At 46.1% G+C, this 14,601-nt stretch overlaps 1 protein-coding gene across 1 annotated transcript in view; it reads left to right on the forward strand.

The window, feature by feature from the left end:
* The window catches only part of LOC114570554 (drebrin-like protein A), a 23,790-nt gene extending 9,244 nt beyond the window's left edge, over positions 1 to 14,546 (forward strand). The window contains exons 5-15 of the mRNA XM_028600882.1: positions 482 to 556; positions 5,796 to 5,942; positions 6,070 to 6,147; positions 6,237 to 6,388; positions 6,477 to 6,531; positions 7,722 to 7,787; positions 8,402 to 8,507; positions 9,120 to 9,377; positions 10,622 to 10,707; positions 11,378 to 11,447; positions 14,251 to 14,546. Coding sequence (XP_028456683.1) covers positions 482 to 556; positions 5,796 to 5,942; positions 6,070 to 6,147; positions 6,237 to 6,388; positions 6,477 to 6,531; positions 7,722 to 7,787; positions 8,402 to 8,507; positions 9,120 to 9,377; positions 10,622 to 10,707; positions 11,378 to 11,447; positions 14,251 to 14,387 — 1,230 coding nt within the window. The 3' untranslated portion in view covers positions 14,388 to 14,546. The remainder of the gene's footprint in view (positions 1 to 481; positions 557 to 5,795; positions 5,943 to 6,069; positions 6,148 to 6,236; positions 6,389 to 6,476; positions 6,532 to 7,721; positions 7,788 to 8,401; positions 8,508 to 9,119; positions 9,378 to 10,621; positions 10,708 to 11,377; positions 11,448 to 14,250) is intronic.
* The last annotated feature ends 55 nt before the right edge of the window (positions 14,547 to 14,601 follow it).

The raw sequence follows: 14,601 nt of genomic DNA on the forward strand, positions 1-14,601 counted from the left end.
CCTTATGTCAGATTGTTGTGTCTTATGCAGAGAACTGTGTTCAGTGCATTTAAAAGGTGCCATTTTGAATTGCAAAATGTGTGTAAAGCAGAAAATGTGTTTAGACTTTTGGAGACCTGAGAAGATGTTTTGCTCTCTGTGTGTCAGTTTAAATAATTGTGCTGTGCATGATTTCATTTTAGTGTGTTAGCAATTGGAAACAACTGTAACATGATATAAAACAGAAAAGAGCAGGATATCCCCTATAATTGACAAGCTGAAAACAACATTTTCTGACATTTTTGCAGAAAAAATACTTTAACGAATAATCGATTATCAAAAAAGTTGGCGAATATTTTTCTATAGATCGACTAATCATTGCAGCTCTAAAAATAAAACATATACAGATATCTTTGCATCAGTTCCATAGTCTTACGTGTGTGTGTGTGTGTGTGTGTGTGTGTGTGTGTGTGTGTGTGTGTGTGTGTGTGTGTGTGTGCAGACAGGTGAAGGTGTTAAGGACTCTCGGAAAGGTGTATGTGCGAACCATGTGAGCTCCATGGCCAACTTCCTGAAGGTGAGTCTGCTACATTGTATGAGGGGCCGTTTAGGTCATATATCAAGCAGTGATGTCTTTACATTAGGGGCTGGTGGGGCCCCACTAGATGGCGCTGTAGAGCAGAGCACGACATTATCAATAATTCAATGAAACTAATAATTTATGATTTAATATGTATATTCTTTGTAATTAACATTGTTGCTCGTTTTATTACATATAACAAAGGTAGCGCTGTTCAATTCACTCCTCGGTCCCAACCCCTCAAAGTCTCGGTCTTGTCTCAGTCTCAACCCCTCAAAGTCTTGGTCCCAACCCCTCAAAGTCTCGTTCGTGTCTCGGTCTCAACCCCTCAGGGTCTCGGTCTTGTCTTGGTCTCAACCCCTCAGGGTCTCGGTCTTGTCTCGGTCTCAACCCCTCAAAGTCTCGGTCTTGTCTCAGTCTCAACCCCACAAAGTCTCGTTTTTGCCTCGGTCTCAACACCTCAAGGTCTCGGTCTTGTCTCGGGCTCAACCCCTCAAAGTCTCGGTCCCAACCCCTCAAAATCTCGGTCTTGTCTCGGTCTCAACCCCTCAGGGTCTCGGTCTTGTCTCGGTCTCAACCCCTCAAAGTCTCGGTCTTGTCTCGGTCTCAACCCCTCAAAGTCTCGGTCCCAACCCCTCAAAATCTCGGTCTTGTCTCGGTCTCAACCCCTCAAAATCTCGGTCTTGTCTCGGTCTCAACCCCTCAGGGTCTCGGTCTTGTCTCGGTCTCAACCCCTCAAAGTCTCGGTCTTGTCTCACTCTCAACCCCTCAAAGTCTCGGTCTTGTATCTGTCCCAACCCCTCAAAGTCTCGGTCTTGTCTCAGTCTCAACCCCTCAAAGTCTCGTTCGTGTCTCGGTCTCAACCCCTCAAAATCTCGGTCTTATCTCGGTCTCAACCCCTCAGGGTCTCAGTCTTGTCTCGGTCTCAACCCCTCAAAGTCTCGGTCTTGTCTCAGTCTCAACCCCTCAAAGTCTCGGTCCCAACCCCTCAAAATCTCGGTCTTGTCTCGGTCTCAACCCCTCAGGGTCTCGGTCTTGTCTCGGTCTCAACCCCTCAAAGTCTCGGTCTTGTCTCGGTCTCAACCCCTCAAAGTCTCGGTCTTGTATCTGTCTCAACCCCTCAAAGTCTCGGTCTTGTCTCGGTCTCAACCCCTCAAAGTCTCGGTCTTGTCTCAGTCTCAACCCCACAAAGTCTCGTTTTTGCCTCGGTCTCAACACCTCAAGGTCTCGGTCTTGTCTCGGGCTCAACCCCTCAAAGTCTCGGTCCCAACCCCTCAAAATCTCGGTCTTGTCTCGGTCTCAACCCCTCAGGGTCTCGGTCTTGTCTCGGTCTCAACCCCTCAAAGTCTCGGTCTTGTCTCGGTCTCAACCCCTCAAAGTCTCGGTCCCAACCCCTCAAAATCTCGGTCTTGTCTCGGTCTCAACCCCTCAAAATCTCGGTCTTGTCTCGGTCTCAACCCCTCAGGGTCTCGGTCTTGTCTCGGTCTCAACCCCTCAAAGTCTCGGTCTTGTCTCAGTCTCAACCCCTCAAAGTCTCGGTCTTGTATCTGTCCCAACCCCTCAAAGTCTCGGTCTTGTCTCAGTCTCAACCCCTCAAAGTCTCGTTCGTGTCTCGGTCTCAACCCCTCAAAATCTCGGTCTTGTCTCGGTCTCAACCCCTCAGGGTCTCGGTCTTGTCTCGGTCTCAACCCCTCAAAGTCTCGGTCTTGTCTCAGTCTCAACCCCTCAAAGTCTCGGTCCCAACCCCTCAAAATCTCGGTCTTGTCTCGGTCTCAACCCCTCAGGGTCTCGGTCTTGTCTCGGTCTCAACCCCTCAAAGTCTCGGTCTTGTCTCAGTCTCAACCCCTCAAAGTCTCGGTCCCAACCCCTCAAAGTCTCGGTCTTGTCTCAGTCTGTCGGTCTCAACACCTCAAGGTCTCGGTCTTGTCTCAACCCCTCAAAGTCTCGGGTCCCAACCCCTCAAAATCTCGGTCTCTCGGTCTCAACCCCTCAGGGTCTTGTCTCGGTCTCAACCCCTCAGGGTCTCAACGGTCTTGTCTCCTCAAAGTCTCGGGTCTCGGTCTTGTCTCGGTCTCAAACCCCTCAAAGTCTTGGTCTTCTCAGTCTCCTCGGTCTTGTCCCCTCAAAGTCTCGGTCCCCCCTCAAAATCTCGGTCTTGTCTCGGTCTCAACCCCTCAGGGTCTCGGTCTTGTCTCGGTCTCAACCCCTCAAAGTCTCGGTCTTGTCTCGGTCTCAACCTCAAAGTCAGGTCCCAACCCCTCAAAATCTCGGTCTTGTCTCGGTCTCAACCCCTCAAAAGTCTCGGTCTTGTCTCGGTCTCAACCCCTCAGGGTCTCGGTCTTGTCCGGTCTCAACCCCTCAAAGTCTCGGTCTTGTCTCAGTCTCAACCCCTCAAAGTCTCGGTCTTGTATCTGTCCCAACCCCTCAAAGTCTCGGTCTTGTCTCAGTCTCAACCCCTCAAAGTCTCGGTGTCTCGGTCTCAACCCCTCAAAGTCTCGGTCTTGTCTCGGTCTCAACCCCTCAGGGTCTCGGGTCTTGTCTCGGTCTCAACCCCTCAAAGTCTCGGTCTTGTCTCAGTCTCAACCCCTCAGGGTCCCTCGGGTCTTGTCTCGGTCTCAACCCCTCAAAGGGGTCGGTCTTGTCTTGTCGGTCTCAACCCCCCGGGTCAAAACCCCTCGGGTCCCAACCCCTCAAAATCTCGGTCTTGTCTCGGTCTCAACCCCTCAGGGTCTCGGGTCTTGTCTCGGTCTCAACCCCTCAAAGTCTCGGTCTTGTCTCGGTCTCAACCCCTCAAAGTCTCGGGTCCCAACCCCTCAAAATCTCGGTCTTGTCTCGGGTCTCAACCCCTCAAAATCTCGGTCTTGTCTCGGTCTCAACCCCTCAGGGTCTCGGTCTTGTCTCGGTCTCAACCCCTCAAAGTCTCGGTCTTGTCTCAGTCTCCCTCAAAGTCTCGGGTCTTGTCTCTGTCTCAACCCCTCAAAGTCTCGGGTCTTGTCTCAGTCTCAACCCCTCAAAGTCTCGGTCTTGTCTCGGTCTCAACCCCAAAATCTCGGTCTTGTCGGGGTCTCAACCCCTCAGGGTCTCGGTCTTGTCTCGGTCTCAACCCCTCAAAGTCTCGGTCTTGTCTCAGTCTCAACCCCTCAAAAGTCTCGGTCCCAACCCCTCAAAATCTCGGTCTTGTCTCGGTCTCAACCCCTCAGGGTCTCGGTCTTGTCTCGGTCTCAACCCCTCAAAGTCTCGGTCTTGTCTCAGTCTCAACCCCTCAAAGTCTCGGGTCCCAACCCCTCAAAGTCTCGGTCTTGTCTCAGTCTCAACCCCCCCTCAAAGCCTCGGTCTCAACAACCCCTCAAGGTCTCGGGTCTTGTCTCAAAGGGCGTTTTTGCCCCTCAACAAAGGTCGGTCTTGTCCCAACCCCCCCTCCCAACCCCTCAAAATCGGTCTTGTCTCGGTCTCAACCCCTCAGGGTCTCGGTCGTGTCTCGGTCTCAACCCCTCAAAGTCTCGGTCTTGTCTCAGTCTCAACCCCTCAGGGTCTCGGTCTTGTCTCGGTCTCAACCCCTCAAAGTCTCGGTCTTGTCTCAGTCTCAACCCCACAAAGTCTCGTTTTTGCCTCGGTCTCAACACCTCAAGGTCTCGGTCTTGTCTCGGGCTCAACCCCTCAAAGTCTCGGTCCCAACCCCTCAAAATCTCGGTCTTGTCTCGGTCTCAACCCCTCAGGGTCTCGGTCTTGTCTCGGTCTCAACCCCTCAAAGTCTCGGTCTTGTTGTCGGTCTCAACCCCTCAAAGTCTCGGGTCCCAACCCCTCAAAAATCTCGGTCTTGTCTCGGTCTCAACCCCTCAAAATCTCGGTCTTGTCTCGGTCTCAACCCCTCAGGGTCTCGGTCTTGTCTCGGTCTCAACCCCTCAAAGTCTCGGTCTTGTCTCAGTCTCAACCCCTCAAAGTCTCGGTCTTGTATCTGTCCCAACCCCTCAAAGTCTCGGTCTTGTCTCAGTCTCAACCCCTCAAAGTCTCGTTCGTGTCTCGGTCTCAACCCCTCAAAATCTCGGTCTTGTCTCGGTCTCAACCCCTCAGGGTCTCGGTCTTGTCTCGGTCTCAACCCCTCAAAGTCTCGGTCTTGTCTCAGTCTCAACCCCTCAAAGTCTCGGTCCCAACCCCTCAAAATCTCGGTCTTGTCTCGGTCTCAACCCCTCAGGGTCTCGGTCTTGTCTCGGTCTCAACCCCTCAAAGTCTCGGTCTTGTCTCAGTCTCAACCCCTCAAAGTCTCGGTCCCAACCCCTCAAAGTCTCGGTCTTGTCTCAGTCTCAACCCCACAAAGTCTCGTTTTTGCCTCGGTCTCAACACCTCAAGGTCTCGGTCTTGTCTCGGGCTCAACCCCTCAAAGTCTCGGTCCCAACCCCTCAAAATCTCGGTCTTGTCTCGGTCTCAACCCCTCAGGGTCTCGGTCTTGTCTCGGTCTCAACCCCTCAAAGTCTCGGTCTTGTCTCAGTCTCAACCCCTCAGGGTCTCGGTCTTGTCTCGGTCTCAACCCCTCAAAGTCTCGGTCTTGTCTCAGTCTCAACCCCTCAAAGTCTCGGTCTTGTCTCAGTCTCAACCCCACAAAGTCTCGTTTTTGCCTCGGTCTCAACACCTCAAGGTCTCGGTCTTGTCTCGGGCTCAACCCCTCAAAGTCTCGGTCCCAACCCCTCAAAATCTCGGTCTTGTCTCGGTCTCAACCCCTCAGGGTCTCGGTCTTGTCTCGGTCTCAACCCCTCAAAGTCTCGGTCTTGTCTCGGTCTCAACCCCTCAAAGTCTCGGTCTTGTCTCGGTCTCAACCCCTCAGGGTCTCGGTCTTGTCTCGGTCTCAACCCCTCAAAGTCTCGGTCTTGTCTCGGTCTCAACCCCTCAAAGTCTCGGTCTTGTCTCGGTCTCAACCCCTCAAAGTCTCGGTCTTGTATCTGTCTCAACCCCTCAAAGTCTCGGTCTTGTCTCAGTCTCAACACCTCAAGGTCTCGGTCTTGTCTCGGGCTCAACCCCTCAAAGTCTCGGTCTTGTCTCGGTCTCAACCCCTCAAAGTCTCAGTCTTGTCTCAGTCTCGATACACTCTGGTCTTGGTTTAGTTGGTCTTGACTAGAAGTGGACGGAGATCGTTTTTTTTTGTGTCAAAACGCTGCTTAAAAATAGTTTTCTGTTTTTAACAATCTAAACATCTAGTAGCAGAGCCAGTCTGATTGGCTCTATAACTTGTGTGTAACCACAGGGAGCCCATGTCACCATAAATGCCCGCGGAGATGAAGACGCAGAACCGGAGGCCATCCTGGAGAAAGTGGCCAAAGCTTCCGGAGCCAGTTTTAACTTCCACAAAAAGACAGAAACACAATACAGAGACGCTCCCAGAGGACCTGTGGTAAGAAAACACACGCAATGCATGTCTCTTATTTACGTTTCTTTGATGAAACAAAAAAAAATTGTGTGTTTTAGCATAATTTACAACTAACTTAATGAACTTCTCCTCTGATATATATATATAACAGGGATCTGTGTATCGGAAAACCAACGCTGTGGAGGAAATTCAACAAACCAAAAAGGACGACTTCTGGGTCCAAATTCAGGTTTCTCTTCACATTCACCAGGAGTATCTAAGTGCATGACCTGTAGGTTTTTTTTTGTGATTTAAAAGTAACACGAATCTCTCCGTCAGAGGGATGAAGAAGTGCGTCTACAGAAGGAGAACGAGCGAGCGGAGCTGGAGAGAGAGATGTTGGAGAAGGAGAGGAGGGAGATGGACCAGAAGCAGGCGGCAGAGCGGGATAGGAAAACCAAAGAGAGAGCTCAGCAGATCGAGAAGGAGAAGTGAGTGAGGACACAGATTGACAACAACGGGCAGAAAAAGAGATTCAAAGACTCACAGCCATTGATTAGTGCTCTCTGTATTTGTAAGGATTCTTCAGAAGCAGAAAGAAGAAGAGGAAAGAGAGAGAGAGCAGCAGCAACAGGTGATACAACACAGCAACACAACGTCAAACACAAACGATATATATATATATATATATATATATATATATATATATATATATATATATATATATATATATAGCCACCCTTTGCTTTTTTATTAATAAGGGAAAAACTTCCACTAATTAACCCTGACAAAGCACACCTGTGAAGGTAAAACCATTTCAGGTGACTACCTCATGAAGCTCATTGAGAGAACACCAAGGGTTTGCAGAGTTATCAAAAAAAGCAAAGGGTGGCTACTTTGAAGAATCTAAAATATAAGACATGTTTTCAGTTATTTCACACTTTTTTGTTAAGTACATAATTCCCTATGTGTTCATTCATAGTTTTGATGCCTTCAGTGAGAATCTAAAATGTAAATAGTCATAAAGAAACACATTGAATGAGAAGGTGTGTCCAAACTTTTGGCCTGTACTGTATATAGATATATACATCTATAAGAACTTTAATCATGTGACCAAAGTTTAGGCAACAAAAATACTTTGTAAGGGTTAGTAAAACATCAGACACTGTCGCATTAGCCACTGCTTGCTCTTGGGGGGAATTACTGGAATTGTTGGGTCTTTGTAAATTATAGAATGTGGTCTAAACCTACTCTATCTGTAAAGTGTCTCGATAACTCTTGATAACTCTTGTTATGATTTGATACTATAAATAAAATTGAATTGAATCAGGGATTGTGTTTAAATGAGTCACGTAAAACTACCAAAATAAGGACTTAATCCGTCCCTCAATACCCACCAGGTCCGGATTTATTGCGGAACGGCTGCGGCCACGAGGAGTCACGAGATCTCGCGAATTCACGTACGATTGCACGATATTAACAGGATGTAATTTCTATAAACAGAACCACAAAACGAAAAACAGTAGCCGTTTCCATTATGGCATTTTCAAGGTGTAGTGCAGGGAAATATGATCCGCCGTGAGCACGGTGTATTTTATTTTGAAAATTAACCAGATGTTTTATTTTGTTTCTGTGCTCGACTTCCTGTTCCGCACAGAAATCTGACGGATTGAGAAACCCAGCGAGCCGAACGGCTTAAAAGGGTTAAAAGAGACGTATGACTGAATATAAATTGTTATAAGTCAGAATTGTCCTATTTTAGAGATACTAAAGAAGATACTAAAATGAAAACAATCTGCAAATGACATGTTTTTGTGTTTTTAGAAGAAGCAGGAAAATGTCAACAGGAAGTCGGGCATCAACTCTGCTGCGTCTGTGCAGAAAGCTAACGTGAGTCGACTGATTTTCATTTACCATTTCTCTTTTTTTAAATCTGTCTCCGGCGTGTCCCGTTACTTTATGGAGGGGAAATCCTACATTGCTGTGACCAGGGGTGGATCTATAAAAATATTGATGGGGTGGCGAGAGAGGGGCAGGGATTTTTGACGTATATATACACTGAATTTAATCACACTTATCACAGTTTGATGAGAAATAGTACATACACACTACAAAAGGGCACAGGCTGCCATTAACAAACTCATACAGACACACTTCATCTCATGAGATTTTATGTGAAACAGTTCATATTGGGAATAAGTGACCATACAATGTGATCTCACTTAATAGGAGATATAGAAGTATGATAGAAGTAAGGGGCTTTATCACAGGAAAGGCATTAAGGTAAGACACAGGTGATGAGTGGCAGATGTGTGAGAGGGGAAGAAAACAGTTTTTGACTGATTGCAGTCGGATATTGGCCCGTAACTTTTAATTCGTTGCTGCCAACTGGGGTGGCAGCAGGGGTGGCAAGGCTTTCTTTTAGGGTGGCATTTGCCACCCTATGCCACCCCAGTAAATCCGCCCCTGGCTGTGATCTATTTAACTGTCGCTGTCGTTCACAGGAGGCCAAATCGCTGATTTCCCAGAGGTCCTTTAATCCCAGAGACGTATTCAAGCAGAGGGAGCAGAGCTTTGAGTCCAACGAGACTCCCGCAGTGGCCACACCTGGTAAACAGAAACTATAACAGGGCTTGTTGGCGTTATAACATCCGGTGGATTGGTGAGGACTATGGTTATCTGCTCCTCAGATCTCTGCAGGGTAAACCCAGACAGCTAGCTAGACTATCTGTCCAATCTGAGTTTTCTGTTGCGCGACTAAAACTACTTTTGAACGTACACGTTTCACCAGAACAAGTTCCTTCCAGAGGCTATTTAGCAGAGGCACTGTGGCTCCGTCCGGAGCTTAGCCCCGCCCCAAGACGATTGTGATTGGTTTAAAGAAATGCCAATAAACCAGAGCACGTTGTTCTCCCATCCAGGAATGCTGTGTGGACTTGATGCCACAATGCCAGACCCTCCTCTGTCCTCTATCTGTGTTATGGTCAATCTACTCTCTGGCTGTAGTCCACAGTTTGTTTATCCTGTCTCTTATACCCAAGCTAAACTGGTATCGTAACTGAAATTGATATCCAATCGGAAATGGAATCGAATCGGGACCTTGTGTATCACACTCGAATCGATTCGGGAAATCATTAACGAACCCTGACCCTAGTGGATAACACCTTGAAAAGAGTGAAATGAAGTGGTTAACGGTGTTCGTGTTTCCCCTCTGTGTCTCAGGGAAGCTGCAGAGTCCGTTTTTTTCTCAGAAATCCTTCGAGAGAGAAGCTCCGCTGCAGCCTCAGCCTCCAGCGCCACCGGCTGTGGTCCCGGCCTACTCCGTGCACCGCCTGTCTCCTGTCTCACCCGTCTCACCTGTCTCACCTGTGCTGTTTCACTCACCGGCTCCGGCTTTGGTTCCGGCCTACTCCGTGCACAGCCTGTCTTCTGCCCTCCAGAAACCCCCGGGGACAACGGGCTCGCCGTTTCAAACTGCAGGTCAGACACTCAACAACTCGTCTTTTGGGCTGTGAGGAGATTTAGCGTAGATGTAATTTAGTTCCTCGTGTTTCATTAAACACAGGGCCGACCCGCAGTGTTGTGCCTGGACGCGTTCATTGAACAATAGTTCATGAAATGCTCATTGTATTTTGAGGTTTTATCAGAATAGGTTTACATGGTTTAATTTTCAAAAAACAAAAAGCTCTCTGTTTTAGCTACAGAGAGTGAGACCTCTCACTTCTGTTCCATCTTTGTTGGGATTTGCACATGCTCAGTAGGGCAAAGATCACAATTGCTAGCTAGCTGTTTCTCTAACTTCAGTCAGTACAAGGCAGGATTAGCCGGGAGACTTCTTCTAAAACGAGGGAGCACTTCACACTTAGCGTGGAATACCTGCAGAACAGGGACATGGAAGTAGTTCTTTTGGAGATTATGGTGAACTAGTGTGTGTTGTAGCAGTGTTTTGCCATTCAGAACGAGCTAGCATGCTAACGGTTAGCCGGCTCGTCTCGGCTAGTGACGTAGAAAGCCGTGCCGATTTTAACCAGTTCACCCGGAGACTGAAGACAGGACACATTCAGAAACCGGATCTCACTCAGAACACCATGGATGGACTCTTTTTCAAAGGGTTTATGCGTGTGGAAGCACTAGAGACACAAAATAACATAACAAATACATTTACAGGCACATTATATTTCTTATTAGTCCTCTAAGCCATTTACACGGCTGAGGAAAGTGATTATTATATATATATATATATATATATATATATATATATATATATAATTGCAGGAACGTCTTTCTGTCTGTGTGTGTGTGTGTGTGTGTGGGGGGGGGGTGTTAAGCGCATATCTCTCAAACCGTTAGTCCGATGGATTTCAAACTTGATCGGTGTCTTGCTACGGGCACGAGTAAGTGCAGTGCGAAGTTTGACGTTGTGTGGATTAGAAACGCAAAAGATATTGTTAAATATATATCTGTCAGGTAAATGCAGTAAGTTAGTAGTAGGGTATACAGGGGGCGTTGCATATGAAGTGGTTTGGGGTCCTTCTGTAAGTAATTTTGGGGTAGGCTACAATTTGGGTTTTTGATGAATTCTACAAGCAGCGATACCAGACAGGCCAAGTAATCACTCGTTCCAGACAGGCACATTTTCAACGGGCTCTGCAGAATCTTGTGTACATACTGTCTCTCTCTCTGTCTCTCTCTCTGTCTGTCTCCCTCTCTCTCTCTCTCTGCAGCTGAAGAGGATCTGTACGATGTACCCCCCTCAGCCGAGACAGAGGAGGACCTCTATGAAGACGTTTACAACCCGCACAACTCCACGGTGAGTCACAGAGCTCCATTTCTAGATTTTAAGATTTAATCTTTGGATATATATCTGGATTCACCCTCTCTGTCTGAGACGCTCTGTTTTAACGCCTGTCTCTTTAAGACCAAAACTACTACGTTAAAGATGCAGTAGGTAAGTCTTATAAAAGTAACTTTCTGTCATATTTGCTGAAACTGACCCTATGTTCCAGGAGAACTACGTGAATTATGTAATATATAAAAAATCCAGCTCCTCTGGCTCCACCTACAGCCTTTAGTGGCTTTTCAGAGGTGGCGTGAGCTCCGTGATTTTAAAGATCTGAAGAACGATGCAGACGGAGCCACATTTCTTCTCGACCGGTAACATCATTACCATGAATGATTTATCTTCCACTTGGTTATTAGTAGTCAGAAGTCCACAAAGCTACGTTGGTGAGCATGATAGTAACGTTAGCACAGTGGTCGGTCTGATATGATGCTGAAACAATCTGACCTACAGCAGCTTTAAGTTGATAAGAAGGTGGTCGTTTGGGTTCAAATCAGACGTTCACTTCACTTCCTGAAGGTGACCTCGTGACCCTGAACGTGACTTAGCTCCGTTTTGTTCCGTAAAGTTGAAAAAAAAAACTCTCTTGTTTCCTTTTTGATTTTCAAAATGAATTTCTAATTTGTTTTAAATATTACAGGCCGGAGACTATAATGTGGAGACCAGCGGGCAGGGCATCTGTGCCAGAGCTCTGTATGACTACCAGGCTGGTTTGTACACACACACACACACACATTATCACACACACACACACACTACCACACACACACACACAACAGAGATGGGGACTCGAGTCTGAGACTCGGACTGGAGTCGCACAAACAGCTGACTTTAGACTTGACTTGCGACTCGAGCTTCGAGACTCATCAACAACCTGTTTTCATGCAATTATTGCTTTTTAAATCTAAATTAATTCATGTATTTCTATTTCCTTATACCACGGTCTGGGTGAATACTCGATTCTGATTGGCTGCAGGGTGTCCATTAAAAAGTGATGTAGGACACCTACTAAAGGGGTTCCGGTGAAACTGTCTGTTTACTGTTCTAAATGAATGCGCTACATTAAATCAAAAAGGAAATGTGGATTTATTATTTCCAACTCGTCCTCTGAACACCACAGGATGGCGCTATAACACACAGGCTGCAAGAAGTAAGTTCTACTATAAGTTATATATTATATTATGAGTTTGTTTCACAGAGAATAACGTTATCTCTCACGTCCCGTTCACTGTTCAGCTCGCTGCTTCAGTAACACAGTAACGTTACACATCAAGGCTCAAATTCTTCGTAAAAGTCGTTATTATTATTGTTTTGGGGACAATGACATGGCTGATAGCTAGCCTGTCTTGTTGTTCAACATACTGTCAAATTATTTTTGCTGATTGCCAACTGTACACAATGTTATTGACTTTGGATCTTGCTAGCATAGCGTTAGCTTTCAAACTCGTAGCTAAACTGAAGCTGAGCGGACTATATATAAATATCTCCCGTTGCTAAAGGAGGCAAGTCGTATCTAAGGTTCTTCCTAATTCCTGGTGGAGAGAACAACGTTTGCATTGCATAAGAACCTGATGGATGAGAATGATTGTTCCAGGTATTAGTCAAACCGTCAGGCGTAACCAGGGAAATGGGAGTTATTGTTTGGATAAACTTTATATAAACTAATTAAAATATAAACTAATGTTTTATAAATATGTTATTTGGCAAGCGACCATGGTATAAGCGGGTTAATGCCCTTCGAGGTGTCCATTGTCAGGTATTAATGGACTTCGGCGGAGGTCCATTAATACCTGACAATGGACACCTCGTCGGGCATTAACCCTTACGTATACGATGGGGAAACGTATGACGAGCTGCATGTCCTTTGACCATAATGTGCAACGTAACGCACGCGCTATGCCTTATTATGTGCGTGCACTCACATATAAAAAAACATTTTAAAAAAATGCATTGGCGATGGCGAACAGTTACACCAGGCACGGCGTTATGGGTGGGCCTGACGGGCCTAGACCCACCCACTTTTCAACAGGCCCACCCAAAATTGAAAAATTTCACCAGGTCCGAGGGCTAGAGGGATGTGTTAAAGGAACACGCCGACTTATTGGGAATTTATCTTATTCACCGTAACCCCCAGAGTAAGACAAGTCGATACATACCCTTCTCATCTCCGTGTTGCTGTCTGACGGTTCCAGCATTAGCTTAGCCTAGCACAGATCCTGCAGGTAACTGGTTCCAACTAGCCTAGCTTAGCACAGATCCTGCAGGTAACTGGTTCCAACTAGCCTACTGCTCCCAATTGTGACAAAAGTGACAAAATAACACCATGTTCCTATTTACATGTTGTGATTTGTAGAGTCACAGCGTGTACACAAAACAACGTAACGTGAGACACAGCCATCTTCTAACAGTAAACAAACCGGGAACTATATTCTCAGACAGGCTTGCTGCGAGCATATCACTCCGCCCAAGTACTATATTCTTCCGCCTGAGAATATAGTTCCCGGTTTGTTTACAGTTAGAAGACGGCTGTGTCTCATGTTACGTTGTTTTTTGTACACGCTGTGACTCTATAAATCACAACCTGTAAATAGGAACATGTTGGTGTTATTTTGTCACTTATTGGGAGCAGTAGGATTACTGGAACCATTCGGCTGCAGGATCTGTGCTGGCCTGATGCCACTGGAGCCGTCAGACAGCATTACAGCACGCACGGAGATGAGAAGGGGATGTATGGACTTGTCTAACTCTGGGGGTTACGGTGAATAAGCTAAATTCCCAATAAGTCGGCATGTTCCTTTAAGTAGCAGAAGATTAGACTATGATACCAAAAATGTTGAAAAATACAGTTATGAAATTGAAACAGAGTTCTTAATTAGTGTTTCTTCAGATTGCATTGCAGTAGAGCCCCTAAAGTTATCCTACAACTGATGTTGAGACTGTACTGTATGGATGGTAGCTACAGGACATGGCTTTGAATTCATAAGATTTGACAATACAGTGTTGAGTTTGAGTATAGATAGATAGATAGATAGATAGATAGATAGAAAAAAGGAAATAATGGTGTTGCAGCAGCAAAAATATCAGACACAGCACAGATACAGAGTATACATTAAATAATAGGAGACAATATAGGCTACATTAAATAATAATTGAATACTACGAGTAATATTTAAAATATATACAATTTGGAAATAAAATGTACAATGTGTTTAGTTTATTTATGAAAGGGGACAGCGCAAATTAATAAAACAAATGATTTCCCATGGGTTAAAAAAGCCAGAATTAGCCAAAAGGCTATTTTTCATCTGCAGTCCCCTGCCTTTGATATTAAAAATCAAAGACTTTTTTTTTTAGTCAGTTAGTTAGAGACAGATCAGATGGCCAGAGACTTGAGACTTGACTTGGACTTCCAAAAAATGACTTGTGAACATCTCACATCACACAGAAAAACACAGAGAAACACACACACACACACACACACGTGACACACGTTAACGCTGCTCTCCTCCACAGTGGATGACTCCGAGATCACCTTTGACCCCGATGACATCATAACGGACATCGACATGGTGGACGAGGGCTGGTGGCGCGGACACGGACCCTGTGGAAACTACGGCATGTTCCCCGCCAACTACGTGGAGCTCCTCTAGCTGTCGTCACAGTAACGCTCGCACAACGTAAAAATAAACCTGAGGTGAAAGACAGGAGGTGGATTAAGATATACAATATTTCTGTGTTTGTCGTCTCTGTCAAAATCTCTCTTTTTTTAACATCACTGCATTAACAGACTGTTGTAAAAATCCCAATAAACAGCGTCGTCTAAAGTTATCTCTTTAATTTGTGGTAATAGAATAGGAAAATACA

The sequence above is a fragment of the Perca flavescens genome, chromosome 16 (assembly GCF_004354835.1).
Source record: "Perca flavescens isolate YP-PL-M2 chromosome 16, PFLA_1.0, whole genome shotgun sequence".
Taxonomy (NCBI): domain Eukaryota; kingdom Metazoa; phylum Chordata; class Actinopteri; order Perciformes; family Percidae; genus Perca; species Perca flavescens.